Below are 15,356 nucleotides of genomic sequence, written 5' to 3'. Positions count from 1 at the left end.
AAAGAGGGTTCAGATGACAGAGGCTCATAGGCCTTTGAGTAAGTAAGGATTTGGTTTTTACATTTGTGAGATGCTGCATGGTTTAAGCAGAGGATTGACACCTAACTCATGTTTTAAATGGCTCACTCTGATTGCCATGTTGAGAATAGACTGTCAGGAGGCAAGGATGGAAACTGATCATTAGGAAGCTGTTGCAGTGATCTGGGTGAGAAAGACATTGGCTGGAATCAGGAGAGCAGTAGTGAAAATATGATGTAACAGGAGTCCCAGGATGATGAGAAGAGTCCAGGATGGCTCCAGTTTTTGGCCTGAGCAAGTGGAAGAAACTACTCATCACTTGAGATGGAAAGGCTGCCAAATAGAACAGGTCTGGCGTGCAGTGCCCAGTATTTCTTGGGATGTGTTGGGATGGAGGTGTCTATTAGACATCCCGGGGAGATGTCAAGGAGAAAGACATTTGAGTCTGGAGAAAGGCCTAGGCTGGAGATTAAAAAAATTGAAATGTTATTGGCAGAAAGATGATGTATCAAGCTATCATCCTGGGAGGTCATCAAAGGAGAGAATAGGTTAGAAAAGTTAAGAGGAGCACTTTCTGTAGTCACTCTAGGATTAAGAATTATTGGAGAGAGGATGATGAACCAGTGAGGTAGAAGGGAAACCAGGAGAGTATGGTCTCCCTGATGCAAGTGAAAAGTGTACAGAGGGGGAAAGAGTGATCAGCCCAGTGAAATGCTGAGAGGTTGAGCAAGAGGGGAGCTGAGAATAACCATTAGGTCATTGATGACTTTGCCCTTGACAAGAATAGTTTCAGTGGAGTGTGACTGTGAAAGACTGGCTAGAGGGGTTTAAGAAGAGAAAGGAAAGAAATTGCAGGCAGCTAGTATAGATGGCTATTTTGAGAAATTTTGCTCATGTATGCAGAGAAATGGGGCAGTAGCTGGTGGGGGAAGTAGAGTGGAGAATCTATTTTTTAAAGATGTGGGTTGACTCTTTTCCTCAATACCCACAGCTTGTTGGATGCCATTCCAGTCCATTCTACTTGCATAAAGTCCCAGATTTATTTCTCCCTAGCCCGGTACCTTTGCACTATCTCAGGTTCTTGTCCTCTCGTGTGCATTGTTACAGTGTAGTCCCATGTACCCTGGCTGCCACCAGTGGGGTCAGCCTGGAAACCACTGGCTGCAGTTCTCCTTGCTGACTCCTTTGCTAAAGGAAGAGAGTTGGGTGCTTGGATGGGGAATGGATGCTGTTTGCTGAGCATGAGTCAGGGCCCCAGCAGGAAAGAGAACACACTCCAAATAGAACGATGTGAGGAGGGGCAGCTGGCTGCCTTTGGCTCCGTTCATGATCCCAGGGTTGGGCTCCCTGCTCAGCGGAGGGCCTGCTTCTCCCTCTCCCTCTGCTGCTCCCCCAGCTTGAGCTCTTTCCCTCTGTCAAATGAATACATTAAAAAATCTTTTTAAAAAAGAATAATGTGAGGAGAATTAAATAAAAGGACTTTGTCTCAAGGGAATGGGCAGGGTGTAGGGAAACCACAAAGGTTAGTGCAGTTCCCAGGGACTAGCACCCGGGCCAGGGTGGGTGGGGGGAGCGGTGTTATCCCTAGACTTCAAGAGGGTCATTGAAAGGGAGGGAATGGAAGATACCAGTACGGGATGGAAATCTCTATGAGACTCAAGAGAATTTTTCCCAAGAACCTGGACATAAGGGTGGCTCCTGAGAGTTAGAAAAACCCTACCCAGAACAGATGTGGGAGCAAGTCTGAGATTCTTGGTCTGTGAATGTGTGACTGAGGTGTTTGGGAACCAACTCAAAGGCTATCAGGGTGGTGGCTGGACTAGGATCCTGGTTGGGTAAGCAGAAATCCTACTGATTGTATTAACGGAGCTAATAAAGGTAAAACGTTTACAGCATTGTGTGGCACTGATGAAGAAGTTGCTGTTGTTAGGCTCAGCTTGGAGAGAGGCTATGGGAACTGAAGGGAGATCACAAAGAAGGGGTATCCCAAAAGTAGCTGGGGGAAACATACTCCAGCTCTGGTTGTAGCAAGAGTAGGATGACCCGAATCCTTAGAATCAAGGCTTAGATTCAAGAATCTAAGGCTGCCCCTATTGTGGGGGTCAAGATCTCAAGATTTCTTGGCTAAAAGACTTGTCACACCATCTCTTCCTATCACGGGGTTTTCTGGTTCTGAGCTAACCTTCTGGTAACTGGGTTTCCTAAGGAGCAGCTCAGACTGCCATGCTCTGTTGATGCAAAAATTCAGGCCTGCCTGACCAGTTGTATTTCTCTTTGCAGTTTAATACCTGGGCTGCTCACTACACTTAACACCGTGAGCAATTGGTAATATATGTAATTGTCAAATCACTATGTTGTACACCTGAAACTAATGCATTTTAGTTTCATGTATTATATGTCAACTACAGTGACAAATAAAAATTAAAAAAAAAAAAAAAAAAGAAACCTGGCCTTCAGGGGTTTGTACATAGCCTTTATTCAGGTCATATGCCAGCCCTGCATAGGGAATCAGATCTACTCACTGTACCAATGAACTTGGGTTTTGGGGCCAGAGACCTGCACCTATAACCCTCAAAACAGCCAAAGGTGGGGCGCCTGGGTGGCTCAGTGGGTTAAAGCCTCTGCCTTCAACTCGGGTCATGATCTCAGGGTCCTGGGATCGAGCCCTGCATCGGGCTCTCTGCTCAGCAGAGAGCCTGCTTCCCCTCACCCCTGCCTGCCTCTCTGCCTACTTGTGATCTCTGTCTGTCAAATAAAGAAAATCTTTTAAAAAACCAAAAAAACCAAACCAAAACAACAACAAAAAAAACAGCCAAAGGTGCCCAACTTTAGCAGCTCTACCTTGTACCAATTAATCTGCAACAAGTAGGAAGAGTCAGAATGAGGAGGAAGGACGTTCTGGCTGGAAGGGGGTAGGCAAGGCTCCAGGGCATAGCCAGGAAGAGGAGTAGGGGCTAAAGCCTTGGTCTCACCTTAAGCACCTCCTCCTCCAGGAAGCCTTCCTTGATCCTTGCTCCAGCCATGGGACAAGTGCCCTCCCATGCACATTTCATGCCCCTGGTGACACTGGGTAGGGAGTTACCGGTCTTCTTCTGACATATCTGAGCTTCAGGAAGGTAAAGACAATGTCTTATTTATCTTTGTAGCCTAGGGGGCCTGATACAGAATGATTACTAAATTGATGCTTCCTTGATTGCATGACTGAATGAGTGAGACAGACACAGGATAGATGAATTAAAGACAAGACTGCGGACTGTAAACCCAAGAAGGCACAATACCTATTGCCTGTTGTGATGTAATCCCCAGCCCCCAGCAGAGTGCCCGACAGTCAGCGACCAAAGTGTCCCAGATGGGCTGACCGAGTGTCAGATCCCCCCCTGCCTCTTCGCCCAAGCCTTTGTAGATCACCCCTCTCTCCTTGCTGCTGACTGCAGATGAACATCTAGTCCCCGTGGCCGCACAAAGCATCACGGAACCGGTCGTGCCTAAGCTTGTTCCCGGTTGCTACATACGTAGGGTTAGGTCTTTCCCTCTGAAGGAAGTCTCCCAGGGCAGGGGGCGCTTCTGGCCCTGTCTGGCTAAAGTACCAGGACCTGCTGTATCCCAGGGCTCTAAGGATTCTTCCCAGAGGGCGCTGCTGGCACTGGGGCCGCCCTGGGGCCCCCTCCGGAGAACAATCCCCAGGCTGCGCCATGGCCCAGTTTCATCCTGTCTGTCCAGGGAAGTGGTGAAAGTGCAGGGGAATGGGAGGGGGGCGTCGGCGGCTCTCCCGGCACACTTCTTCAATCCCCTCCCCCGGGTCTTGGCTCTGGCATCCTCCTCGCAAGCCCTCACTCTGCAAACTTTAGGAGTTTTCCGTCACTTGCGTCATGGGAAAGGCAGGAGGGTGACAGAACCCAAGAGGCGAGGAGAGGCGGCGGCGGCGGCGGCGCTCAAGCTCCTCGGGTGAGAGGTGTCTCCCCGCGGGGCGGACTGGCAGGGGGTTCCTGGAATCCCGGCCCCGTCCTTCAGCCCCAGATCCAGCGAGCGAGGGAGGGCGAGCGCCAGAAGGAAAGCCGCGAGGAGTAGGCGGGGGGGGGGGGGGGGGGGGGGACGGCTGCTGCGCTCCAGGCCGCGAGAGGGCGGAGCCGGGCCGTGCCTGCCCAGCCAGGACGCACGGGAAGTGCGGTGGAGTTTGCCCAATTCCCCAGCCAGCTTTTCCTCCCTCCCTCCCTCCCTTTCCCCACCCCTCACCTCCCCCTCGGCTATTCCCTCCTTTCTCCGGACGCCGCCTCCCGGAATCCCTTTTTTCTGTTGTTTTGGAGCTAGGTTCTAGCTGGCGGCGGCGCAGAGGGGCTGCGAGTGCTGAACGAGGAGGCGGGCCGGGGGCATAGCCCGGCGCCCGACGGCCGGACACCGCGGGGCCGAGCGGAGGACCGAGCGCCAGCCGGCCGAGCGCGCCATCTGCTCGCCGGAGCGCACTCTCCAAACTCCTGTTGAGTGTGTGCGTGCACGCCAGGGCTGGGGGTCTGTAGGGCCTGCGCGCCGGGACCGGGGACCGCGGGGCTTACCTTTGGACGGGATCCTTGGACTCAGATCAGGGTCAGCTTCAGGCTCAGAAACTGCGGAGGCGCTAGGCAAACAAAAGAGGCCACTCAGTTAGTGGCCAGAAGTCGCCAGAGCGCCTCGTCGCGCCCCCTCCTTCCCTAGGGTGGGGGCTGGCCGCTCCGGTGGCGGGGAGAAGGCTCCTGAGCCGGCTGAGGGCTGGGGGCCGGGGGGCCAGAGGCCGGGCCAGAGCCGGCTGGGCCGCCAGGGTCGACGGAGTTGGCGGCCTGTTGTGTAAGCCTCAGTCCTTGTTTTCCCCCCCCGGCCTGGCTCGTTGTGAAGCCGGACACATCCACCCTTGGACTGGATTCAAGAGGCTGCTGCTTTTCTCCATGCCCTTCTTGGATTTTCTGGATTTTTGAAAACCCAGTGGCCCAGGAGGAGGAGGAAGGAGGAAGGAGCAGATCTGTAGAGAAATGTGAGAGCAGCCTGGAGGAGCTGAGAGCCAGAGCTGCCTCGGTTTCTGAAACGGTGGTTTTTGAGTGATTCTCTTCTGTTTTAGAACATTGTTACAGTGGAAAGTGTCAAACAAATTCTTGCCCTCTTAAAGCTGATTTCTCCAGTTCACTTGACTTTTCTTCTGGGAGGGGAAGAAAGGAGAGACTACATGGACATGATCTATCCCTGCTCACAGGAGTGTGCCGGAGACCTAATAATAATAGGCAGTTAATGGGCCTCGGACATTGCTTTGAGTAGTGGGAGGCTGGACAGCATCTGTGGGTAGTAAACCCCAGTTTAGGGGCCAAGAGACTGAGTTGCTGTGACAGGCCTTGAGCTGCTAGTGCATTCCCAGTTCTGGGCAGGACGCTGTCCTCGTCTCTCTCTACCATTGGCCCAGCCATGGCACTGAAAGGGCGAGCCCTCTATGACTTCCGCAGCGAGAACAAGGAGGAGATCAGCATCCATCAGGATGAGGACCTGGTCATCTTCAGTGAGACCTCGCTGGATGGCTGGCTGCAGGGCCAGAACAGCCGCGGGGAGACAGGGCTCTTCCCTGCCTCTTACGTGGAGATCATCCGGTCCGGTGCCAGCCCCAACCATGGCGACTACTCCAGCAGCCCAGGCTCTCTGGGCACCCAGGTGAGCTTGTACGACAGCTCCGGTGTGGCCAGTCCTTCCAGGAGTGGTGGGGTCAGTGGCTTCCTCTCACACCAGGGCAGCTTTGAGGAGGATGATGACGATGACTGGGATGACTGGGACGATGGAAGCACCGTGGTAGAGGAGCCTCGGGCTGGTGGGCTGGGCACCAACGGGCACCCCCCTCTCAACCTCTCCTATCCTGGTGCCTACCCCAGCCAGCACATGGCCTTTCGGCCCAAGCCAGCCCTGGAGCGGCAGGACAGCCTGGCGTCTGCCAAGCGTGGCAGCGTGGTGGGACGCAACCTCAACCGTTTCTCGTGTTTCGTGCGCTCTGGAGTGGAGGCCTTTATCTTGGGTGATGTGCCCATGATGGCCAAGATCGCCGAGACGTACTCCATTGAAATGGGCCCTCGTGGGCCCCAGTGGAAGGCCAACCCCCACCCGTTTGCCTGTTCCGTGGAGGACCCCACCAAACAGACCAAGTTCAAGGGCATCAAAAGCTACATCTCCTACAAGCTCACACCAACCCACGCCGGCTCGCCAGTCTACCGGCGCTACAAACACTTTGACTGGCTCTATAACCGCCTGTTGCACAAGTTCACTGTCATCTCGGTGCCCCACCTGCCGGAGAAGCAGGCCACAGGCCGCTTCGAGGAGGACTTTATTGAGAAGCGGAAGCGTCGACTCATTCTCTGGATGGACCACATGACCAGCCACCCCGTGCTGTCCCAGTATGAGGGCTTCCAGCATTTCCTCAGCTGCCTGGATGACAAGCAGTGGAAGATGGGCAAGCGCCGGGCCGAGAAGGATGAAATGGTGGGTGCCAGCTTCCTGCTCACCTTCCAGATCCCCACAGAGCACCAGGACCTGCAGGACGTGGAGGACCGTGTGGATACCTTCAAGGCCTTCAGCAAGAAGATGGACGACAGCGTCCTGCAGCTCAGCACCGTGGCTTCGGAACTGGTGCGCAAGCATGTGGGGGGCTTCCGCAAGGAGTTCCAGAAGCTGGGTAGTGCTTTCCAGGCCATCAGCCATGCCTTCCAGATGGACCCCCCATTTAGCTCTGAGGCCCTCAACAGCGCCATTTCTCACACGGGCCGCACCTATGAAGCTGTCGGTGAGATGTTTGCCGAGCAGCCCAAAAACGACCTCTTCCAGATGCTTGACACGCTCTCCCTCTACCAGGGCCTGCTCTCAAACTTCCCCGATATCATTCACCTGCAGAAAGGTAAGAGCCAGAGTGGGCAGGAGACCCTTTCTGAGTCTGCGCTCTGCGGAGCACTGGAAATCTGAGGATAGCCTAGGGGAATAGGAGCAGCCGGTCTAGTCTTTCTGTCTCATTCATTCATTCCTCATTGTGTTGAGCACCTGCCATGGGGCAGGTGCTGGTCTATGTGTGGGATGTTACTGTAGACAGCTCTGGTCGCTGACTTCGTGGAGCTCGCTGTTTACCTTTCATTGTCCATTCGCTTGCTCATGCATTCCATTTTTTCTGTTTCTGTCTCATTTGATCATCTAGCCATTCTGTGCTGAGCCCGTTGAGGTATCAGGCTGAGTCTGGGAACATGGAGATGACTGGGGCCCAGGCCTTGCCCTTGAGGAGCCCAGAGGCTTGTGGGGGACAGGGACACAGATAACAAGAGCACAGAGTGTGGCCTGTCTTCCCACTCCTCTCAAGCTCTACTTCCTGCCCTCGTGTTTTGGAGCCTGTTCGTCCCACTGCATACCCTATCTGTGAGCTCCCTGTCCATGTGCGGGAGGCCCCCTGTCCCCATTTTGCAGATGAAGAAGCTGATGTCCGCAGAAGGCTGTCTGCACAGGGAGTCCGTGGTTCAGCTGAGACTGTCCCTTCCTCCTGCGCCTCCCTAAGGACACAACCATGTTGGCCAGTTCCCAAGCCCAGCTGTGTTTTCAGTTCTCATGGCCCCCCTCCGTGGGGGAGGGACAGGATGAGCCCCTGTTACTGTTGGGCCGTCAAGGAACTGCCAGGGAAGTGACTCATTCCAGGTCACCTAGGGGCACCCGGGCTGGTCCAGGGGAGGAACAGGGGTTCGGGGCACTACCCACATGGCCCATTCAACTCCCCCTTCCTGAAACCTGGCTTCTCTTGCCTGCGCAGTGAATGAGGGGCTGAACTGGCAGGTGGCTGAGTCCTGGGACAACAGGCCGGGCAGATGTCAAGAGAGGTGTGGTTCTCCCTGGGGCTGCTTGGTAACTCCGGAAGATCGTCTGCAGGGCGTGGGGCTGGTTCCCGGGCCCCTAGGCCCTGAGGTCAGGACTGGCTTGGTGCGGAGTTTTCCTCTGGGTGGGGCCCGGAGGCAGACCTCTGGACTGAGCCAGGGGGACAGCAAACACCACCCTCTGCCTCTGTATCCAGGAGAGCCCGAAGTACACCAGCCCTGTTCTACTTTACCAGGAGATCGCCTTCGAGAACTTCTCCATCTCCCAGGTTCCTTTCTCCCCTCACTTTCTCATCCTCCTTCCTTTCCCTGCCCTTTTTTCTCACCTTCACCTTCCTGTCCTCCTCTTTCCACCTTCCTTCAGCTTCAGGAAACATGAGCCCTGAGTTCTAGTTTTGGCTGTGTTCCCAGTTTGCTGGGTATTCCTGGGAAGTGCCTTCCCCTCTCTGGGCCTTAGTTTCCTCATCTAGAAAACAAGGGAGGGTCGACCCAGTGAACTCTCAGGAGGGGAGCCTCCTGGGGAGGATCTGGTGGAGAACAGGGTCATGCCTTAGAGCTGACTCTGAGCTCTGGGGCAGGCATACGGCAGAGGCGGCTGGCTGACCGGGGCCTGTGGGGCAGGTGTCTCCCTGGCCGGAAGTAGAAGCACGTTCACTGCTGCACTCAGGCCTGGGAAAGCTGGTTCAACCAGCTCCTTGGATCGCGTGTGTCTGTGTGGGCAGTGGGGGGGGAAGCAGGGGCACAGTGAGTAAACAGCCACCCTGGGCCAGAGCTGGGGAAGGAGGGTGGCCTTTTCCCCAGCCAGGGCTCCCAGGGTTGCACTGAAGCAGGAAGCAGTGATGCCAGGCCAGCCTTTCAGAGGAGCAGGGACGCAGAGCTAAGAGAGGCCATTTCCAAGTGTCTCCTTGAGGTCTTTCTGAGAGTGAGGGCCCAGCAGTCATCTGGGTTCATGCATTCAACCTTAGGCAGAGGTGAACCCACCCTCCCTCACCCTGAGGACCCCTCCCCAGTGGACCAACTCATTTTGGCTTACTTTTCCTCCTTCTGGGCTGTAGCTGGGCCAGTTAGGGAGGAGGGCTTGGGATCTGGCTGAGACAGAATTGAGCAGGTTTGGAGGACCACGGCCTGATGGGGGGAGAAGGAATTCCATGCTGGCCTTGTGGGTGGGACCCTTTTTTAGAGAGAGGAGCAGGAAAGTTGGGCCTCAGATCTCCAGAATTCTGTCTAGTCCATCAGGACATCTGAAAGATGGCAAGCGTATGGCAGAGGCCATGGAAGGAAGGAGATAGGAGGCTTAGGTGGGGTCAGGAGGCCAGGATCTGGACAAATATTGCCTCTGAGATGACCGTGAGGGTGTTTTTCCTCCCTCAGTGTCCCCCTTGGTAAAACGGATCATGGAGTCTACTTGGCACTGAGATGAAGGCCACCACTCTAAATGTCTGCCCAGTGGCCCAGCAGTCCAGGGGTCTCCTAAGAGAAGAGGAACCATATAATTAACCATTGAAACCTGGGCAGTCTTGGGGTAAAAGGGGCCCCAGTCATAGTTACGCTGGGACAAGGGGAAATAGTGCCTATCCAGGGCCTCTCCCTGTGAGCCAGCAGGGCAGAGAAGTTACTGTGGTCCCCTGTATTTTCCCGATGAGGTGCAGTGAGGTGGGGATGATACGCAGAGCAGAAATTGGGGCCCAGGGGTGTCTGAGTACACCACCCAGGCTGGTTCCCCTGTGCCAGACAGATGGGGTGAAGGAGAACCCCAAGGGATGGGTGCACAGGTAGATGAGGCAGAGGGGAAGGACGAGGGAGGATGGGTGCTTAGCACCCTGCTAACTCAGTTGGCATGCTTGGTGGGCTGGAAGCAGACCCAGGAACTCACAGTGTGTGGCAGCGGCCATGGGACTCCTAGGCTGGCCGTGGCAGCATGTCCACAGCAGGACCAAGTGCTTGTCTGGGGGGATGGGCAGGTCCGACCTCTGTGTTCCAGGCTATCATCTAACCCTCCCTCTCCCTCCCCTCCTAGACTTCCATAAACAAAGAGAAGCCTCTTGCTACCAGCCACCAGCAGCTGGTTCTTGCTATGACTGAAAAAGCAGTCTGCACACGGATGCACGGAGCATCTTAAGCTCTTGCTCTGTTGGGTGCTAGCCTAAGTACTTTGTACAGATGAGTTCTGTTAAACCCTAACTACACTCTAGGGTGGGGACAGTTATGATCCCATTTTTTAGATATAGAAACTCAAAATCACTGTACTGCCAAGAGCAGTAGTCAGTGGCATCCGACCTAGTCCAGCCTGTTCCACTGGACAGCTGGGAGACCTCTGGCCCAGTGGCTTTCTGGAAGTGACACAGCTGGGACGGGGGCTCAGACCTCCTGTCCCTGACGTGGGTTGGGGGTGATTACCTCGGAGAGGTGGGGACAGGATAGATTTAGGTGGGAGCTTCGGGAGTGTGTCTGGGACCCCACCTCCTTTCCTAGTTCCTGGGATCCAGCCTACAGGACACCTGCCAGGGCAGGAGGCTTCCCTGGGTCCTGAGCTCTGGGGTTGAGTCCTACATGGAATATAGCAGAGCTGCCCGATGGGCCTGAGCCCCGACTCCCAGCCTGTCTCTGGGGTATGTTAGGGTTGGTCGGTCTCAGCCCCAGATCTGAGTCACAGGGTGGAGAGGTGACAGAGAGCAGGGTGGGACCTCCGCCTGTCCCCTCCCCTCCACAGCTTTTGTCCCCTGTTGCTAGCCCCTGCCTGGGTGTGGATACCTAGCAATTGCATTAGATTCATTTCTATTACTTGGGCCTCTGTCTCCCCATCAACAAAAGGAAACTTTCTCTCCTCCAAGGTCAGAAAAGCCCTCTGGAATCTGGGTCCACCCTCGCTGCACCCAGATTTTTTTAAGGCAGCTGGAATCTAAGGTAGTTAGTGTGTCCTTTTCAAGTAGGTTCCTTATCTGTTATCTGGGGGCCTCACGCAGATGGGGTGACCTGGGTGACCTGGGTGACCTGGCATGGGGTCTCTGCAGTAGATGTCCACCCCCCCAGCCGTGGGGGGCACCTCTGCACCCCCACATATGGGGCACGAAGGAGGCTGGGAGGCCCTAGGGAAGTCCTCCCCGGTAGGGCCTCAGTTTCCTCTGTGCTGCTGGCCTCTAGGACCTCTTTAGCTCCGAAGTCTCTTATTGAGTCCTTGTGCTGGGCCTTGGGATGGTCCCTCTTGTGCTGCCCAGACTTGGGCAGTTGGGATGGAACAGGAGGTGGGAGGTGGCTCAGGGAGGGTGGCAGAAGGAGCAAGTGGGTTGGGAGCTGGTGACGGCGGAGTTCTTTCGAGTGGAGTGTGAGCGACCCTGGAGATCCTCCAAACTCGTGTCTGCCCACCCCAGATGTCCCTGTTAGCCATGCACTTGCCAGCTCCTATGGGTGCCTCTGTAGTTGTTTCCAGTATGTGGAGCCCTGGGCCTGCCACAGAGTAAATGACCGAAAGAAGGATCTCGAATGCATTAGACAACTTGAGCAAGAGTCAGAGGCCCCCAGCGGGCTGTTGGCGTGATTGGATGCTTCTCAAGTGCTCGGGGCTGTGTTGTCCTGTGTGCCGGGCCTTCCTGTACCTGTACCCTGCTTTGCACAGTGCAGTCCCTACAGCCCTGCAAGGAGTGCACGCCAGGCCCCGGAAGACGTCCTCCTTCCCCCGGCAACTGGCCCCACAGCCTTCAGTGCACAGTCAGTCAAGTGCCTGTTAATGCAGATCTGAAATTCATTCGCCAACTGCTTGCTGATTTATTCAGATTCTTCTAAATTGGGTCCCCTGCTCAGGTTTGTCCCCCATCTGCCATCTGTCACCTGGTTAGTGTAAAGCCTCCTCTGGTCCCTCTAGGCTGGTGTGAGGAGGGGCAGGGCCTGTGTGTGGGGAGACACACACAAAAGAAAATTCCAGGTGGCTTTGAGGTGCTGTTTTTAGAATCAGTCATGTGATGGGGGTCGGGAGCGCCCTGGAGAGGGGTCAGGAGGTGTGGGAGGCATCCGACCTGGGGGCACTGTGGGAGGCTCTGGCAGGGAGATGCTGCCCGAGTCTGATCAGGGGCCTTAAATTATGCAGAAAGATCTTGTGGGCAGAAAGGTGGTGGTAGGAAAGAGCAGGGTGAGTTTGATGAACACGGGGTCAGCGTGGAATGGGTGCAGGGGCTAACTCCTGGAGCGCCTCCCGGCTGGGCAGACAGCCAGCAACCTTCGTCTGCGGGTAGAGGGGCGTCCCTCTTGGCTGTTCGTCAGGTGCTGTGGAGAACCTCTTAGACACTGGGCCTGAGGTGGGAGCCCCTTTGTTGCTGCTCATGGAGGGACCAGTCGAATCCGCTCATCAGACGTGTACCCAGCTCTCCTGGGGGCCAGGCCTGGTCCTGGGTGCTGGAGACACTGAGCTCACAGAGCAGAGGGAGGCAGGCAGAGCAAGCACAGGGTGGTAAGAGCCGGGGCTGATGGAAGCCCCAGGAACACGGGGAGGTACCTCATGCCGTGGGGGGCTGCTGGGAAGGCTTTCTGGAGGAGGTGACGTCCGAGCCGATTAGGAGCCAGTGTGAGAGACGATGCTGGTGTTGGGTAAGGACGGCCCTGTCCTGGAACTTGATAGAGCCAGCAGGGCTGTGATGGGCTGGGTGCCACAGGCCGCTGGCAGTGCCCCAGGTCTGGAGGGAAGATGTCCCGATGGTGAGGGTTTGGAGGAGGTCCTGGGGGAGACACCCAGGTGGCTGTCCCTGAGGGGGCTCCCGGAGGGTATAGGGAGCAAAGCGGGCAGACCAGAGCCCTAACTTCCCTTGTCCTCCTCCACTGTGCCCGTGCCAGGCGCCTTCGCCAAGGTGAAGGAGAGCCAACGCATGAGTGACGAGGGCCGCATGGCTCAGGATGAGGCCGATGGGATTCGCAGGCGCTGCCGCGTGGTGGGCTTTGCCTTGCAGGCCGAAATGAACCACTTCCACCAGCGCCGCGAGCTCGACTTCAAGCACATGATGCAGAACTACCTTCGCCAGCAGATCCTCTTCTACCAGCGGGTGGGCCAGCAGCTGGAGAAGACGCTGCGCATGTACGACAGCCTCTGACCATGTGTCCCCAGCCCCCGCCCTGCGCCTTGGCCTGGTTGCCGCCGTGTGCTCTGCTCACTAGACCCACCTGCTCCAGTAGTGGCTGGGAGGGCTGTGGGGGCTTTGGACGAGTCCTGGGTCCCCCTGTGGAAGTCCCCCAGCTCTTAGAGGTAAGGGGCACAGCAGGGGTGAATCGGGGTCAGGAACCTTCCAGGCAGAGGCCTGGGCTGTGGGTCAGCGCTTGAGGCTGGGCCCTGGCCTTAGCCTCCCCTAGAACCTGCAGTGCTCACTCACCTGGCCACCACCCCCATGCTCGTTCAGCAGGCACGGGGTGGCCCTGCTGCGGCCCCCATGTCAGATGCCGGCTGAGTACCAGGGCTGCGACATGCCTGCCCTCAGGGAGTCCCCAGGCAAGCTGGGGTCAGACACAGAAACAGACAAGGGCAACACAGAGTGACTGATGGTAAATAAGGGCTTCCTGAAAGCTTAAAGAAAGAACCACTCATTCTGCTGGTCAGGGAAGGCTCCATAGAGTAAGTGACATTTGAGTAGTGTTTTGGAGAATGACAAGGATCTGGCAGACAGTAGATGGGGCCAAGGGTGGAGGGGACATTCAGAAGAGAAGAATAGCATGGGCAAAGGTGTGAAGACATGAAGACACCCCTTCTTCTCTCCCTGACTTTTCCCCAGTAAGTTTGGTGCCCCTTGGTGGGGATTTTGGCCTTTGTGACAGAGGGAAGGGCTCTTCCTCCCATGTCGCTGTCCCTGCCTCACTTTGTTCCCTTAGGAGGAGCTGCAGGCCAACTCCCTCCTGACTCCCCTCCACCTCCTGAGCCTCCATTAGCCCTTGGTTAGGGGACCATGCAGCATCTTTTCCCTGGGCTCAAGGTGCTAAGACAAGCCATTGACCCCAGGACCTTGGTGGCACCTTCCTGGAGAGGACACCCAAAAGTTACCAGATATTTGAGTTCACCAGCAACAGCTCTCCACATTCTGAGCAGGCGCAGGCCCCAATGAATCCCAGAATCCTTCGTATTGCACAGAGGGAAGGCCAAGGGGAAAAAGACAGGGGCCGGCTTGCCCACTGCTCCAGAAGTCCTGGGCCCATGCGCCTATGGCCAGCCTCACTGTGATTTCAGCCCCGGCTCCCTCCCCAGCCAGGTTGTGCTGTCTCCCACCCATGTTTACATCCTCAAGGGGGCTATTCCCTTCTCCCAGGCCAGGGTGTGGGCCATCAGGATTGGGGGAACTGACAGGTGCCACTGCTGGCCTCCCCAGGAGGTCATGGCCACTTCTGGCTCCTGCTGCTTGAATCTTTTTTTCTTTCTTGTTTTCTTGATAAACCTTTTGCAATTAAGACAACAAAAGCATGGCTTGTTTGTTTGTTTGTTTGGATCCCAAAGGGATTGAGGGTGGGGGAAGGATGAAACCCCAAGTGTCCCTGGGAGCTATTAGACTGTGAGGTCTTAGTGGGCACAAAACCTGTAAAGCTTGTGGTGAGGGCTGTGCCGACAGCAGGTGCTAGCTGGGGAGCTAGAGGTGGCTGTGGACCCCAACTGGACACCATCCTTCTCAGACCTCATGCTCCTCATCTCTCAAATGGGTGGAGTCCTGCTGACGGTTTTTCTGCGCTGCTCAGTGATCAGTGATGGCAGGAGTGTGAGAGGAGGCCAGGCTCCAGGACAGTCTAATGGACAGGGGGTTCCCCAGGGAGGCCCTGGTCCAGGAGAGGTGGGAGGTGGGGGGGGGCCACTCGGGAACTGTGTCCTTCCCTAAGCATTCCAGGGCACCCAGTCCTGTGGTGGCTTCCATGTTGGATGCTGAGGAGAACTGCCCTTCCCTTGCCCTGGCCAGTCCCTCAGCGATGTCCCAGTTAGGATGAGCAAGAATCAGTTTCCACGTGGGAAGGAGGGGTGCTAGAAAACCCCGGGTTTCTTTCAGGGCGAGACATAGGGCTGGCGGGGCTGGGCCCCAGGGGAGGCTATGACCAGGCCAGGGGCCCAGGGAGCTCACAGCAGTGAGAGGGGTGAGGAATGGCGGGTGCAGTAGGAAAGGGGCAGCAAAGCCTCCCTGTTCAGGGCAGAGCACCCTCAGAGAAACTTTTGGAATGGGCCCTTGGCCCTGGGTCAAAATTAGGTCAGATTTGGGACTTTCTGTGGAATTTTCCCCTCCCTCCATTTTCCAACCCACCCAAGGGCCTTCCCGCTTTGACCTCTAGGCAGCCTTCTGTAGACAGAACTCTGGGCACAGTCGGGGAGGCTCCTTACTGAGGTCAGTCTGGGTTGGAGTGGTGGAAACGCCTTTCTTAACCCACAGTGCCTGGAAAGTCCCCTGTTCATGCTTCCTGCCCTGGGAAGAGTTTTACCCTCTTGTGTCCCTTCCTTGGGGTGGGGGGCACCTTGCACGCCTCCCGTTGTCAGGGTGAGGAAGGCGGTCT

General features: G+C 56.1%; 2 protein-coding genes across 3 annotated transcripts in view; one reads left to right on the top strand and one right to left on the bottom strand.

Annotated features, from left to right (window-relative positions):
* Positions 1 to 4,654, bottom strand: part of SNUPN (snurportin 1) — a 41,709-nt gene extending 37,055 nt beyond the window's left edge. The window contains exon 1 of the mRNA XM_047738279.1: positions 4,569 to 4,654. The gene's annotated coding sequence lies outside the window, so the exon portion shown is untranslated. The remainder of the gene's footprint in view (positions 1 to 4,568) is intronic.
* A 308-nt stretch (positions 4,655 to 4,962) lies between these two features.
* On the top strand, positions 4,963 to 14,286 carry SNX33 (sorting nexin 33). 2 transcript variants are annotated; one of them, XM_047738269.1, is made up of 2 exons: positions 4,963 to 6,910; positions 12,684 to 14,286. In XM_047738269.1, the coding sequence occupies exons 1-2, from the start codon at positions 5,443 to 5,445 to the stop codon at positions 12,935 to 12,937; spliced, it is 1,722 nt and encodes a 573-aa protein (XP_047594225.1). In that variant the 5' UTR covers positions 4,963 to 5,442; the 3' UTR covers positions 12,938 to 14,286. The 2 variants fall into 2 exon arrangements, with proteins under 2 accessions (XP_047594225.1, XP_047594226.1); XM_047738270.1 differs by lacking the exon at positions 12,684 to 14,286 and adding an exon at positions 7,202 to 12,677.
* The last annotated feature ends 1,070 nt before the right edge of the window (positions 14,287 to 15,356 follow it).

Source organism: Lutra lutra, chromosome 7 (assembly GCF_902655055.1).
Source record: "Lutra lutra chromosome 7, mLutLut1.2, whole genome shotgun sequence".
Lineage (NCBI taxonomy): Eukaryota > Metazoa > Chordata > Mammalia > Carnivora > Mustelidae > Lutra > Lutra lutra.
Note: the sequence above shows the minus strand (reverse complement) of the source record. Positions and strands in the feature narration are given on the sequence as shown.

Excerpts from the sequence above, each read along its gene's own strand:
- SNX33 (XM_047738269.1), top strand. The coding sequence starts at position 5,443 with ATGGCACTGAAAGGGCGAGCCCTCTATGACTTCCGCAGCGAGAACAAG. Across the intron at positions 6,911-12,683 it reads TATCATTCACCTGCAGAAAG|GCGCCTTCGCCAAGGTGAAG; the intron begins GTAAGAGCCAGA and ends TGCCCGTGCCAG.